This window comes from Alosa alosa, chromosome 7, assembly GCF_017589495.1.
Source record: "Alosa alosa isolate M-15738 ecotype Scorff River chromosome 7, AALO_Geno_1.1, whole genome shotgun sequence".
Taxonomy (NCBI): Eukaryota; Metazoa; Chordata; class Actinopteri; order Clupeiformes; family Clupeidae; genus Alosa; species Alosa alosa.
Genome location: NC_063195.1, coordinates 2,249,052 through 2,265,672, shown reverse-complemented (window position 1 = coordinate 2,265,672; position 16,621 = coordinate 2,249,052). Strand labels below are relative to the sequence as shown.

Genomic DNA, 16,621 nt, shown 5'->3' with positions numbered 1-16,621 from the left:
CTTGTGGAGATATTCAACATATTGGCGTGAATGTCGTGTTGAGCAGGAAACCAACACATTGGCCTGAAATTGCTTAAAATCACACACACACACACAAAACAAAATCAGGTTGACAACCAAATAATCATGTTTGCACATAAGTGGGATTATATTGCACATTTGCACATAAGTGGGATTATATTGCACATTTTCACATAAATGGGATTATAGTGCACATTTGCCCAAAATTACAGTATGGAAGAAAATGAAAGCACTTTGGGGGAAAAAATCCGCTTTTACCACTTTTAAGAATATTGTGTTAAAAATGGGCAAAAAATCATTTTCTAAGCTGACAACCTGGCTAGAACACATGTTGAGGGGTTATATATTAGCCTAATACTGGATAGGATGCGGCGTCTATGTATATTATGTCTATGCCCCTGACTATTGTAAAGACGATCAAAACAGACTAGCCCATATGTATATTATGTCTATGGACTAGCCGAGCACTTGCCATGACCGTTACATGACGTTTCACGGCCAAATCAAATAACCAATTGGGCGAGACCCCTTCTAGCCAATCAGAGACGAAAAAGGCGGTACCTTCCCCGACCATCCTGGAGAAAATAATATCGCTTGCGGACGGCGGGAGTGATCCGTGGACGGGCTCGGTAGAAAGTCATATCATTACAATAATGCGACTTCGTCCCTGCACAAGAAAGTCACTTATTGCTAGGGCCTACGTTGTTTGTTATTTCCTTGGTAATGTCGCTTCCGCTCACGATTTGATATTTGACGTCTAGCATAAGAGGAAGTGGACATTTGGCGCATGGTCCCGTTTTAATTTAACTGGGAAACGAAAGAAGATTTAACAAATTAAGTCAACTCCACACTTAGCCCAGTGCAACAACAACAACGGCGGCGGAGGAGGAAGAAGAGAGTAACCAAGAACACCGTGGTTGTCATTTGAAAGGTAGGTTCCCGATACGAAGATGAAGCATGAAAGGATTCGTCAATGTGACGAAATGGTAGCCTCATTATAGCAAAGTCAGGATGTTGCATAAGTTAGCTTAGTATTTGCACATGTTGCATATGTTGGGGAAACACGAATTGCATGGGGAACCAAATCGGGTGCTTCACTTGACATTAATGGCCATTTATCTAGCCTAGAAGCATAGGCCTACACTTCGAAGTGTTCATGTTTTATCATTATAGCCCACATCACATCGTGTTAGATGAGGTTGGCATAGAAACCCCATAGACAGTTCATCTCAGAATAGCAAAAGTCATCAGTTTCATAACCTGTTATTTTCCTGTCAGTGCTCGTCAGTTCCTCTTTATCTGTTATCAGTTCCACCACACTTGGGGTGTCTTCCCGTCTTCGTCTCTTCACAAGGACATCCTGCATTCTCTGGAACACTCTATTTACAGCTTGCTCAAACTGATATGCATAGGCCTATATAATGTAAGCAATGATAACTTTATTAAACATTTCTATGACAGTTTAGTTCTTGTGCTATGGGCTTGTGAACTTTGACAAAAAAGAGACCGAACAAAATCGACACCCCCCTCCCCCTGTAAAACTGGCTGTATCTTGAAAAGTATTGATCTTAGGCCTAAAAGTAATTTTACAGTGCGTCTCCTGGGTAACATCCAAGGGCGGCGGGAAAGGGGGTGCTGCAGCATAGATTTTTAAGAATTATTATATATATTTTTAAATAATTACTAATTCGCTGTCTGACATTATTTATATTTATGTATGTGAAATTATGAGTCAAATAGCAAAAAAAGGGTAGGTTCGAATATAGGCTACTAAATATTAACAGTTATAGAGATCAACGTGGACGTGAGTCAGTTACTGTAAGAACCGTAGCATGGTTTCAGCTATGTGATAGCGATCAAGTGTGTAGGTCTACGGTTGAGGCCTACATATTCTATGCGATTTACACATTCAAAAAAATCATGGATAAGCTGAAAGAAACTTTAATTGTGTTTTACAGTTTTGCAAAATTAATAAATGTATAGCTAGTGAAATCATTTCACTATCCTAGTCGCTAAGATAGAAATTATTAGGACACATATTTGCTGTGGAGACGACGCACTTTAGGATATTCAGAAATTATTTGAGATAATTGCAGCCTGATTATTAGCCTATATTTAAAGCCTAACATCTCTGGTGGGGTTTTGACGATCAGACAAGTAATTTTCTTTAGCTATACTGAAATAGGCTAATATTATGATGTCAAGCTTCTGTGGGGTGGGCACAGTGGACTCGGAGTGAGTGTGTGTGTGTGTGTCGCGGAACATTGGAAGCCCAGGACTTTTCTAAAACTTCTCGCTATCACCCGCACACCGCACTAAAATGACTGCATGGGGCTGTGTCTCCTCATTAGAAAGTCTGGCTGTACCCCTCAAAATCCACTCAATCGGAATATAATTTTTTTGCAAGTAATTTGAATATTGTATTTGAAAGGGGAAGCAAAGAAAATACACTTGGTTGAGTATTATATTTTTTAAAGTCACCTAATTGTTCTAAAAAGCTTTTCAAACATGTCAATGACGTCATTCATTAGCACAATGCTATGGGCAACAACGACCCAACCTGTAAGAAGTCAAAAGGGCATAAGTACTCGTTCATTCAACTTTTGACCTATAACCCATGTTGAAGTTATACAAACTACAATCAAATCTGAGATTTGTCAACGACAATCAAGGTGAAAGAGTCAAATTTAGCCGTCTAGCTCCATTGACTCCCATTCATTTTTCACTCATGGTGATCGCCCCCAGTGGACTTCTGGTGAAACTGCAACCAAAATTCGGTACAATGGGACTTAATAAAACATAAAAGTTTCACGTGCGCACATGAAAGAGGACAGAGGACGTAGCCTAATGAAACGTTATCAGCAAAGTTGTAGGTGAAAACTTTATTTCACATTGTGTTACGAAAAACATAATGACATGACAACAATATCTCCGTATGTTAGCGCTAGCTGCTCTGACTGGGGTAGCCGGTTAGCGCATAGTTGCTGTAAAAAGGCCTACTAGCGCTGGGAATCTCAACATTTCAACACCGGCACATGTAACATGTTTAAAACTATTGTGTGTTAAGGGGGAAGATGTCAAATTTCCTCAGCATTTGGGAACACACTGTATATATTAGGTTGCTTGCAAATGTCGTTGTCCATGACCTGACATTTCCATGGCAAGTGGTTTTAACATACCTTATGACACGCTGCCTACACTGGATAAACTTGAAAGCAGAGCTTACCATTTTGTGTGTCCACCTATATATAAAAAAAACAATGACAGACACAATTCACCTTTTTAAATATTCAGCAAAGCCAATTTATTATTTATATTTATTTAGCCAAATATTCAACAAATCTCTGCGCAAAAACAACAGTTAGGGCCAAGGGCTACATGGCCATAACTAGGCTGCAAGTTTAGATCTCAATAAAAGGGCACTTTGACTCAAAATTTTCCAATACATAAAAGTAGGCTACTTTTTTGTAGATTCATGTTTCATTTTAAATATGTGTTGCTTTCTAGAACATTTAGCCTACCATCGTTAGCACACATCTCCATTGAAATATGGCTACATGATGGTAAGGGGCTTGGTGTTGCGCTCTCTCAGTCATCAGTGAGAATCTATTGCAGCACTTTTTGAATGGTCAGTCTGCGCGTCTGCTTGAGGCTGCTGACATTCACGTCTGGGAATGGGACTGCTTGAAATGTTTCAAGAAACTGACATAGCAGGGCTCTACAGTGCCCATTTCACTAGCACATGCGAGTAAAAATGATGGCGTGCGAGTCTACAAAATACACCGCAACATCGAGAAACATGTGCAAACCATAGAATCACGTCGCGAATGCAGCATAAAAACTACAACTCCCATCAACGTTAGCAGTTTCGCGTTGTGACTCGCTAGTAGTCGCTTCTATCAAATCCAAGAGAGCGCAGAAAAAGCGGAAAGTTAGACTAGCCAGCCAAGATGCAAAGATTGAAGAAATTAGTTCTTCTATCCACCGAATTCATCGGATATAGGAGGAACAGGATGAGATTCTGAGAATGCAGTGAGAGAAGGAAAGGTAACCTAACATGCCTTTTAGCCCAGTTGATGTATTGGCTGCAATATGCAAAATATAGCTGTAGCGAACAGGCACAAAAAGTAGCCTCCCCGTAATACTCCCATTTTATTCAAAGGTAGAACGCTACTGACAACTCCAGGCTTCCACGATGCTTGTTTGTTTACACGAATACAAGCTGAAGTGCAAAACGAAAGTAGGCCTAACGTTTGCCTACTGCCCCCATCAGTGCAGATATTTAAAAAAAAAAAAAAAAAAGGATAAAAAATATATATATCCTTGATAGCCTATGTTGGGTTTTGTGGAAGAGAAAATAGACTGTTTTAGTAGTATTATTAGGCAGTATGCAGTCAGATAGGTCACCATGGGCATATTTGGATTAGCTACAGATGGATTCACAAATAAATAAATGAGCCTACATTTGGCAGGATACTTGATATACAGGCTAAATGCAAATATGGCAATGTATTATATTATTTTACATTAACAAAATGTAGGAACATAGAACAGACTAAAAATAAAGTAGGCACTGATCTTTAAAATCCTGTTTCCTGTAGCCTAAATGTTGTCAGTCATTTTTAATATTCGCAATTGGTGCACTGGCATGTTTAACTGTTAGCTGCAGTGTAATGTTAGATTATGTGTAAGTTAAGTACAGAAGTGACTGTGCGCCCACATTTTTGTCTGTGCTCCTAGATTTTTTTTAACTTGGGTGCACAAGTGCTCCTGGAAAAAAATGTTAGTGTAGAGCCCTGCATAGTGGTATGTCAGCTTCAGCACACATTTCAACAATCTTCTGATTTTGTCATTGTCTTGAATGGAGTAATTCGCAGTGGATTTAGCTTTGTTCTTAAGTTGCCCTTTTAATTTCTATGGTCACTACATGTATTTGCGAGTCAGGTCATTGGGTATTGTTTAGCCCCGTTATCTAGCAGTCAAGCAGTGTAGTGTTTTGCCACCATTGTCGGGATCACTTATTTTCTTTGTCACGCACCAATCAACAAACTCAACGAACACACGTGGATTTTCGAGATATGATTAATAGGCTACGTAACACATTTAACAATGTCTTTCGACCGATTTACATTTCGGTTTAGTTTAAAAGTTTAAAAAGGTTTAGTTTTAAAGTAAACTGAAATAAAAGAGAAGAAAGTAAAAAAACGCTGTTTATTTAACATGTGTAGATTCCGTGATTCCGTCAGCGTTTTCCGCATCACGGAAATCATAGGGCCCTAGTAACAGTCTGCATAATCTTTGCAGCCCACTTTACAGTGTATCTCTGTAAACATTATTGCAATGCCTCGTCATCTATGCTTTATACCTTGCCATATATGTTTGATTATATTACTAAATGTTGGGACTGATGGCCACTGAAATCTGTGGGGTATTTGATGGTTCACTATTAAGTTTGATGTAGTTGAAGGTTTGTCGGGATTTCCATCCGCTTATTGTGAGATAATTCATTCATTCATGGAACGTGCACTGTCCTGTAATGGAAACCTTATTGCGTATGGCCAAATAGGTCTACGATAGCCTAAATTAATGTTTTTTTAATTATGCATGATTTACTTTTTTATAAAATTCGTAGGCTGGAATGCCTCGCAGCAACAATTGTGTTTAAATAGGCTACTGCTTCAGCCTCAGAAGGGGGTGGCAAGCGACTGGTAGCTTGAGAGCGATGTGTTGGAGACCTATGGTGTAGGACAACGACTTTCCATTGGCAACAATATTAAACCAACCAACAATATAAAATAGAGGAGCTATTGAGTTAAATCGAAACAATGTAGACAATTATTACTGGCCTTTATTTGTCCGAATCTGAGGCCCGACTATAATTAGAATCCCGGCCATGACATGAGGATTTAGGTATGCATGTGTGTTTCAGGCATAGCGCCGCTGTTGTTGCTTATACTTATATTACAAAGGACCACGCTGATCCCAGAGCAACTTGGGGTTAAGTGCCTTACACATGTCAATTACATTGCAAAGGACTACGCTGATCCCAGAGCAACTTGGGGTTAAGTGCCTTGCTCAAAGGCACCATGGTGAGGGCTGGGAATTGAACCCTCAAGTTTTCAGGCTACTGCATGCTAGCCCAGCCCCTTAACCACTCCACTACCACCACTATTCTAGAATACATTAATTGTTCCATGATGTTCTATTCTTATGTGTCTCTGTCATGTCCCTACAGAAATGGACCTGTCCCCTACAGACCCCGAGTCTCTGGTCCAGTTGAAGAGGGTATCAGTGGTGCTGGTGGACTGCTGTAGAACACAGGAACAACGAGGGAGGAACAGAGAGAACAACACAGATGCAGAACAATCCAAGAGCCGTAAGAGATCACACACACACACACACACAGAGCTCACTCAGTGAATTTATGCTAAATTTGAGTATAGTTCAGTCCCTCCAGGATTTTGCGATGATTTTTTGTGATTGTTGCGATCTAAAATGCCTGATTTCGCGACAACTTTTCTAAAAAATTGCGATGGAAGTTGCAGTGTTTTTAGCTGTTTTTTGCGAAGACATTGCGAGAGGTAGTGAAAATTGCAAAAATAGTTGCATTTTTTTTTTTTTTTTTTTTAATCATTTTTTAATTGAGGGTAATTAAGGTTAGTACGACCAAAATTGCACTGATCTTGATGCTTATTAAAAAGGATAAGTAAAGGTAAATAGTAAGGGTTACAGAAAATCAAAGTAGGCCTCCGTTATTTGAGTAAATATTTTTACTGGGGTAATTCACAAAGCAGTAGCCTATAACCATTTGTAGAACTGTCCAAAAAAGACAGCCCCCTAAAGAGATGGCATCATGTCATATGTTTCAATACATTCACATATGTTATAATTCATATTAAGTTCATATCTTTTTAATAATTCATATTCTGTGACTTGCATAATTACTAATAACTCGTATGAAATCATTCTTGGATCATAGAAGAGGTAAATGTCTTACAATGTTATTAATTTCTATGATTTTGTTAGCACTACACAAACTGAGCCCACAAGCTAGCAAACATGACACGAGCTAAAAGGACATCTCCAGGTGTAAACGTTTGCCAATGGGTTGCATATTATAGCCTACTCAAATCTCAGTAAACCAAGTAGGCCTTAATTAACTTACTTTCATAGCCTAGGCAGGTTAGCAACACCAGGTTATAGATGCAAGTAAAGCAGATCATTAACGTTAGCCTTCTATTTATTATCATCAAAACTGCAGAGGAGTGAACAAGTCTCTGGTGTCTGCAGAAGTGAGGGACTGTTGTGGTAGGTGAAATTTCACGGGGAAACCATGATGATTGGCCAAATTTGTGAAAAAGTTGCAGTGTTTGGATAAAATTGCGAGGTCGCCCAGAATTCACGAGGATTTGCTGAATTTGCGTTAATTGTTGCGATCGCAACATCGCGAAATCCTGGAGGGACTGATAGTTTAATTCTAGTTATTGCATAATGGAAAATTCATAATCAAGATTATTTTGTGTTTTTGATCAAAATTGTAATCAAGATTATCGATTACAGATTAATTATTAGCCTTATCCATTATTTCCACAATCGCAGATCACTAATAGGCTATAATATGGAAATCAAGTGAAGTTAAATAACTTAAAGGGAAACTTGGCAGGATTAGCTATGTTTCCCCCTCTGCTGGAGAAATTGTGAAATTGAAATTATGCTATTTCAAACTGTGGAAAAAGGTAACGATAAAGCACATGGATTTGTTTACAAGCTAGAGAAACAGTTAGCATAAGTTCGGCAGAACAATGTGGATGTTACAAGGTAAGAAACACGATTTAAAACGAGTTTCTTGTTTCTAACTTCTCTTTTCGGGACGGTAGTCTCAATGTTGCAAGGTTGGTTTTCAGCCTGGGGACGCTAGGGGCAGCGGGGAAAGTCACCATTTGCACCGGAAGAGGTCATTTAACCATCCAAATGATTTCTAAACGGGTTTATTATGTTGAAATAGTTGCCAAGTTCCCCTTTAAACAGCAGATGCACTGGCCTACATTGTGATTAGTTTTGGACTCAGCACAGATATTGATAATCATGAGTAACTTATGTCCTGATGTTTCAGTTATGTGTTCTTCCACATATGAGATGACCATTATGATATTTATATTCATGAGTAACTTTTGTCTTGATGTTTCAGTTATGTGTTCTTCCACATATGAGATTGATATTCATGAGTGACTCCTTAAAACAACCCTTAACGTTCGTTTTCAAAACTGTGCAACTCACCGAGTGGTTAGTGGTGTTTGTTGAGAATTAAAATGAAATATATCGGCACAATGTATGATTTCAATCCATGTTATTTGCTTGTGGAACTATTTTTTTCAGATACCTCACAACCACGTATAAACTTCCGCTCAATATTTGAGTCTAAAGCATAGACAGTAAAAGAAGGTCTCGCGAGGGAAATACTACATCCAAATGTAAACAGATCCCCTTTCCGTTTCCGGTAGCGCAGTGATATCAAGGAGCAATGAGTCTTCCAACAGAAATCAACAGGATTTTACAAAATGGCAAATAAAACACAACAGAAACTGTTTCGCTATGCTACTTTTCAATGAACATCACTAACCACTCGGTGAGTTGCACATGTTTTAAAAATGAACGTTAAAGGTTGTTTTAAGGACGTTTGTCCGTGTCCATAGCCAGCCACTCTGAAACAGTCAAAGGCTTCAAAACGAGTCAGAAAGTCAAGACAAGACCCATCGTCAAAATTTTGGTGTCCGCCACTCTAGTTCATCCAAAACAAACCAGAAGAGGGACTCAAAATGCTAAATACCGGAATTATCTTTTAAGCTTAAGGAACTCCAAATCCACCTCATACAATGGTTCAAAGGGAGGCTATGACATCGCTTCCAACACAATCTGTATATCCCAGGAAGGGACCATACGGGAACGCGATGGACATAGCCTCCGCACTCCTCTGAGGAAATGGCTAACAAGAAGCTGCGAGCCCACTGACAACCCATTCAAAGCATCGTGGCCATCTGATATAGCTGCCACATATCCCCTCAAGGTAGATTCCTTCAGACCATCTTCCAAAAGAGACTGAAGGAAAGACAAGAAAACAGGCACGCCACACAAGACTGGGTCAACACCCCTGGGATGACACCAGCGAACAAACCTCTCCCACCTACCAGCATAAAGGGCCCTGGTGGAGGGTGCCCTTGCTGCCTGCAAGGTTGTCAAACATTTTGGTCCAGACTGCCTGGCTGGCGCCGTGTAGTGGCCAAACATGCAGTCTGAACAGGCCTGGGTTCAGGTGGCAGAGCTGTCCGCAACCCTGTGTTAACATATCCCGCCTGAGGGGAAGACACCACTGAGACCCCGCAAGCAGAGGCACCAGATCTGGCATCCATGACCGATTTGGCCAGTCTGGTGCCACAAGCTCGCAACCTCCATATCTTGGCCAGCACTGCTGGGAGTAATGGAAACGGAGGAGGACCTGAGGCCACTCGTTCGCAAGGGCATCTATCTCCATCGCCCTTTTGGGACCAGTCATGGAGTACCAGAGAGGGCAGTGCGACATGTCCTGGGACGCTAACAGGTGTACTGACGCCTGTCCATACCTTGCCCAGATCTCTCCTGCACGATGTCTGGGTGCAGCCACCATTCTCCTGGTCTTGGCCCCCCTCTGGACAGAAGGTCTGCTGCCACATTGTCCTCTCCTGGCAGATAGACTGCCTGCAAGGATAGGTTTTGCGCATTAGCCCACAGAAGGAGTTTGTAAGCCCTCTGATGGAGGGACACAAAATGTATCCCCCCTGGTGGTTGATGTACGACACCACCGTCGAGCTGTCTTTCCGAACCAGGACATCCCCTGCCTGCAGACGTGGTAGGAAATACATCGCCGCACAGCCTCAAGCTCCAGCAGATTCACGTGAGCCCCCTGCCACGTGGATTCCCACAGATCTTGTACTGGACAGCCCTGCCACATGGCTCCCCAGCCCAGGCTGGAGGCATCCGTGGTCACAGTTTCCCTTGAACTCCGCTGGCCCAGAGGTACACCCTCCTGCAGGTCTAGGGCAGCAAGCCACCAGCCTGGAACACAGCCTGCATCCAGCTGCAGAACACGTTGCCCTTCAGCACTTGTTCAGATGAACTGCATCCCTGCCAGCCCTAGCTGCTGCTCCTGCCAGCCCTAGCTGCTGCTCCTGCCAGCCCTAGCTGTTGCCCCTGCCAGCATTGCAAAGGTAGGCCCCACCACAGGAGCTGCCGCCAGCCCCCAGGTTCCAGCCCCAGCCAAGGAAGCCAGCTGTGTTTTGGGCAGTGGGCTTGAGCCCGGGGCCTTCCAGGAAGAGTGCAGCTCAGTTGTAAAATCAGGCAGGACTGGAAGGCCTTCAGACTTGCGTCGGCACGGACCCCTGTCAAAGACAGAAGCCCCCGTGGCAGAGGACAGGGGTGGGAACTTGGCGCGATCTGCAGCCCTTGCCATCACAGCTCTGTCTGATGGATCTAAAGGAGCTGGCTCACCGGGGTCCTCAGGGTCCTCAAGGTCCGACGGGAGGCTGTCATGGGAAGCTAAGACGCCTGAGGCTGCCAGTGTCATCTCATCAGGGCTGAGACACCGGCGCCTAGCCGCTGACTCACTCAAGCCTGCTGACCTCCGGCCATGCAATGCACCCAATTAATAAGTACCCAATAATTAAACAATGTATCGGACTTCCGGTTGAGCATGTGAGTGAACAAGACGCAGGTGGAGAGAGCTCCCTGGTGTTTCTATCAATTTTTTATATAAAAATATTTTCACACATAGTTACACCCCTGTATTTTTTATCTTTGAAGTTTTAGAACCTTTTTCTTTTTTGCTGGAATGGAGAAGCAACGTCGGAACAGGATTACTACCACTATGCCTGCTACTACTAAGAACTCTGACCATGCTAGCGCGTCTGCCAACGTTAGTGCTAATGGCGCTGTCATGAACAATAAGTTCCGGCTTGCGAAAAAGTTCCGGGTGACGTAATAATCACATTCCGAACAGCTGTTAATTTCTAGGTGAATGTCTCTTAGAATCTTCGTATAACACTGTCTAAACACGTATGGCAAAGGGAGAATTTAAGTCGTCAGTGCGAAATAGATGGCCTATATTTTACACTGGATTTAGATGGAATATGTATCTGGTGAAATACAATTAGCCCTGACTATTTCGTTTTATTGAGCGCTACGCAGCACGTCAAACTTGTAGCCTATTTTACCGCGTCTGTGACCAATATAAGCTAGCCTACTTGGGATTGTCTGAAGCTAACTATATTAAACTAGGCCTGCTTGAAAACACTGAAATAGCCTTGGCTACTGTCATGTTGGATATTGAGGTTGGATATTGAGTTTCGTTATAAATGTATCTTAAAGATAGGCTACAAATCGGTTCGCTAAATATGCCAACCTATTCGTAGGCTACTAGGCACTGTTCATGTTCCTCGTCCACATTATTAGTCTCTCCACACCTGTTATAACGTAAGCTACATTTCCAGGTGGCTACAGTACTCAGTTGGCTTCAGATAATCACAAAGTGCCTTTATGTCGCTTATGGGAAGCAAGACCGTAACAATGTTGTCCTACCTCATAACGAAGTTCGGCCTTCTGCATTTTATCTCAAAACACAGAGACTAAACGTCTCATCTTTGCAGTATACTAGTAATGGCAAATGTGGTGTTCAGCTGGTTACATTTGCGTCAGCAAAAAAGTTGGGAAAGCATTGATTTTCCAAGGTGCTGGTCTAGTTATTTCACACTGGAGAAGTTGGACTACAGCAAAACTATCTTAGGAAGAAATCTGTGTTCATATAGTGTTGTACATACACTCAATCACTAAGGTATCAGACGCTCTTGTGTTGTGATAAAGTGCAAGAAATGTTAACCTGGGTAGACTATTGCATTCAGGGCCAACACAGGTGGAGTAGTACAGTATGCAAGTTTCTCAACATTAACTAATCCAGGTACCCTGGACCCACGTAAATGACCCAGCTCCTGGACTCTTGACAAATTATTTTATAGGTACCTTTATTTATGACACATCCACAGGACCTTGGCAGTGCGATTGGCACTCCAGAGAAATCATCACTCCTTCCGGGACACGAAGGAGTAGGCTTACATCTAGGGGTGGGCGATATGGACAAAAAATAATATCTCGATATTTTTTGTGATTTTGACGATAATGACAATTAGTCGATATCCTTTAAAAAATTGTTTTTGTTAAAGTCTGAGTTACTTTACAGCTCATTATTTATGAATAGCATCATTACAATAATAACCAATAACCTAACCTGTGACTCTTTAACCAAATCAACCAATGCATTGTCACTCTATGACACATTTCCAATTCTGCCCCCACTTGTGTGTGTGGCAATGACATGGTCTAGCCAGCTACATTAGATTAGATGAATCCTAACAGTTAAGAGAAAGTCTGAAGCTGAAGTTCCTTTCAAACCTTTACATAGGATTCACTGTAAAACTAAGAGCAGACCAACAGACTAGTCTACATCTCAGTTATTTCCTTATATGTTTTGTTTTAGAGCAATCACGTAGGTTAGCATTCCAAGTTACAGAATAGAAACTAATGCGTTAGCTTATGGCTAATGTATATGAGAAATCCCATAGAGATGCTAACGGCTAGCATAATCGGTAAACGTAGATATTTAGAGCGAACTTCAGTCCATTTACAAAAGAGTTACATGAGAATAGTTATTTGTTTACAACTGACTATTAAAATACTCAAAGGCTAATGTTTTCTCTCTATATAATACCGTGTAGGACAAAACGTGTCTCATCAATGCTACTTAATCCCAAGTAGGCTACTCTTGCTGCACAAAATAAACATTAGTGGGACAACGTTGTGACCCACTAGTGATCACGTGACACTTGCTCTGCTGCACTTCTCCCGCATAGCCTCCTGGGAATGTATGAGTCTTCAGTGCGTGATTTCGAGTGTTTTTTCCCCATAAGTAATTTAAATACTCGATAATGTCAATTTGCACATCGTTAAAACAACAATCACGATATTATCGCAGACGATATATATCGCCCACCCCTACTTACACCCCACACTTGTGGCTCTAAATGCATTAACCCCCCTCAAGTTAAATGCCCAGAGAATAATGACCCTAGAGCCATTGCACCTATTTCAGCTATTTCTGTAACCTCACGAGTTTGCCTGTCCTTTAAGGGTAAAGGACTGAAGTTAGGTAATAGTTCTGTAACCTCACGAGTTTGCCTGTCCTTTAAGGGTAAAGGACTGAAGTTAGGTAATTCAGAATGTGACAAAATCATCCCTGTTCAAAAATTCAAAACACCCTTAGCTGCACCTAAGTGGTCAGCATTTGCATGTGGTAAAACTGCATATGCTGCCATACCAGCAGACGCCTCCGGGGTTTGCTATTTAGCCCACCTGGTCCCTCTGTCACGAGTTGTCTCTAAGGAGGAGGTTGAATCTGCTCTTGATGGCTCACCTAAGCGTAAACGCGATATAGGGGAGACTGAGCAGTGGTTGGGAGTCATCTTTGCTCCGCTAGATGTACGAGACCTGCAGAAGGAGGTTACAGGACTTAGGGATGCCTATGAGAAAACAGAAAATGAAACTTTTAAAACTGTCCAGGATATAGAGGTTGAGGTCACCCAGATTCGGGGTGTATCACTTGAGAATCGAATGGGTATGGATCTGTTGTATGCATCACGTGGAGTTCTATGCCGAGTGTTGCGTCGTAAAGAATGTTGCGTTTATATTTCTGATGCCTCTAAATCAGTTGATAATCTGAAAAAGGTGATCCACCAATCTGAGGTGGAGATTCAAAAGAATAATGGGATTATGTGCAGCATTGGGCCCAATATTCAGTATGTGGTTTAATGTTCTGCATTTCTCACTAGTGGGTCACTTTGACACTAAAAGTATGATTCTACGTCTGCATCATGACCGTGTGATATCTGTACTGTTCTTTTAAACATGATAATGTAAGGCGCCAGAGTGGATATCACTTGCTGTTGTCTATTCTGCGTCCTTTTTGTCATTGATTAAGGGCTCCTGGCTTTGCCACAGTCACTGTATGATTATCTATTCTTTACTGTTGAGTACTTAAACCCTGGATGATTCTGTGTCAAGTCAGAGACGCATATTCTGGAGTACGCTGTGCTATGGGTGTGCCTCTCTCCTGTATACAGCCTAATTAAACCTTGCATCTTTATTTGTACTTCTTTGTGACTGGATGTCATATTTCACTTTGGTATACAATATTTGCGAAGTTCGGCCTTCTGCTTTCATCTTTTAGCACATTGAAGAAAACGTCTCACCTTTGCCGTAATAATAACACATTGGTAGGCTACCGTCATGTGTGTGGAAGTAGTGTTGCCAAAGCCCGTGTATTGTATTATGTTGGAGACAATTCATTCGGAATGGGTCATGTAAGAAGGCTAGGCCTACCTATATTTCTTTGTAATTGCATCTTGTCCCCGGTTCCACAATACCAATAATCGTCTAGTTATTTCACACTGGAGAAGTTGGTCTACTGCAAAACTAGCATAGGAAGAAATCTTTGTTCATATTGTCATACATGAACTATAGCATTTTAAGAAATGCGAACCTTGGGAAAACATTGCACAGGCTACAATGTTAATCAGAGTAAACATAAAGGTGAAAGTGCATGTGACAGTTTCTGTAAACATCAACTGACAAATATCATAGGGTGCTAATGTGATGAAAGCGCAATGTTCACGCCAGAATAACATTACCAACCCTACCAAACAATCTATTTCATGTTCGGTCAGTAGGCTACTACTGGTAATATTTGTCATGGCATGTAGACTGCAATTTGTTTAATAATTATTGCCCAGATGTAGGATAGGCTACCCGAAATGCGCTAATTAAAGCCCACAGCATATTACCATCAAAGCATGTTGAGTCCTAATAATAATAATAGCGGCTTATTGTTACGTGGTAGCAAATCATGTTATCAAAGAAACAGACGTAATGTAATGCACACAGATATATTGCAACAGGTAATGGTGTAAGCCTATCTGACGAAGACCTGAGTGGTTGGAACGTCGTACTTGTACACTGGGCGCAAAGAAGACTATCCTCACATTTTCCCTTTGCAACTGTCAAAGAAATCCCATGAAAACGGGAAGGCCTAGGGTAGCCTATACTGTACATCAGATGGCCTAAAGATTAGGCCCCTCTGCATAGCATTCAGTGATTTGCATGCAGTAATTTCAACACTGACCTTGATCTAGCCTAGTTTGGCTATTTAAAGCTACTATATTGCCAAAACACAACACAACAAATGAACTATAACAAGGACTTAATCACACAAAGTAGGCCTACTATTTTACTGACCATAAAAAATAATAATTATGTAGGAAGTTTAGAAGTTTAGAACCCAGAATTGACCTGCACACTACAAAAGTGCACCGAATTCAACACAAATGACTCAATACACTTGGAGGAGGTATGAGTCCTTTCTTTTCCAGATATCTTAGGATTTCGCCGTAGTATTGTTTCAGTATCGAGCATCGTGATATTTATGGCAGGTATCGTATCGAAGTCATAATTTTGGTACCGTGACAACACTAGTCCTGACCTCAATTAGTCAAAAAAGTGAGCACAAGGCCAGAGTGATGGCAAATAATCACTCTTGACTCAAAACCCAGATTGCTGTTAAAAAGGTGCGGTCTAGAATCATTGTGGAGACATGGAGAGGCTTGGTAGGTATTATAAGAACCATTTTAGAGCTGTGAATGCAAATAAAGATGTTTCCATTGATTATTTAAAATGAATAATTTGACACACCATTTTTCATAAAAATGTTAAAAAAGAGGAAAATGCTTCTTTTTTTGATTCCATGTTTCTACCACATTGTCTTACAACATTTTGACATGTGGTAGTGTCATTTTCAGTCAGAACAAACATATTGATAAAAAGAAAATCAACATTGAATCAGTATTTGCCAGGGGTATGAATAATTTTGTTCTTAACTGTATATGTTTGTAATCTCCACCAAGCACTTTACACAAACTGGGACTTTTTATCAATCGATTGATTGAATGTTTTGAGTGTCGGACTAATTATCCAATGGGATTCACGTGTGAGGAAGGATAAGTGGGGATGTATGATGGTGCATTGTGAAACATGCATTGTAGTCTGAGGAAGAGCCAGGGGCTCAAAACGTTTAGTTTAGTTTAGTTTAGTTTAGGGAAGTTTCATAGTGATATCTGCTAGTGTGGGATAATTTCTATGTCTCTCATTGAATATTTAGTATACCTTACATACATGTAGTGAAATCTAATTACCATCCTCTTACTCTGAGCCTTGTGTCATCTGAAACCCCTATGTTGGAATGTTTTGACTTTGGAAAGCTAAGATAACCCCTGTGTCAGCGAACTAGGGGTGACCCTCAGGATGAGGGGTGGTAAACATTTCTTATCTCTGTTAAAATACCAGATGGTTAAGTGATTAATGGAGGGTGACAACTTGTGATTTTCCATGGGTGTGGGGTAAGGTATAAGAGTTGGCTTCACCCACAGATGGGTGGGCTTGTTACTTTGACATTTCATGTGGGTAACATGCT

The 16,621-nt window shown here is 41.2% G+C and overlaps 1 protein-coding gene across 5 annotated transcripts in view; it reads left to right on the top strand.

Annotated features, from left to right (window-relative positions):
• The first annotated feature begins 609 nt into the window (after positions 1-609).
• Positions 610-16,621, top strand: part of LOC125297284 (zinc finger protein 501-like) — a 39,148-nt gene continuing 23,136 nt past the window's right edge. For all 5 annotated transcript variants that reach the window (XM_048247562.1, XM_048247560.1, XM_048247561.1 and 2 more), the window contains exons 1-2: positions 610-952; positions 6,257-6,397. In XM_048247562.1, the coding sequence (XP_048103519.1) occupies positions 6,259-6,397 (139 nt within the window). In that variant the 5' untranslated portion in view covers positions 610-952; positions 6,257-6,258. The remainder of the gene's footprint in view (positions 953-6,256; positions 6,398-16,621) is intronic.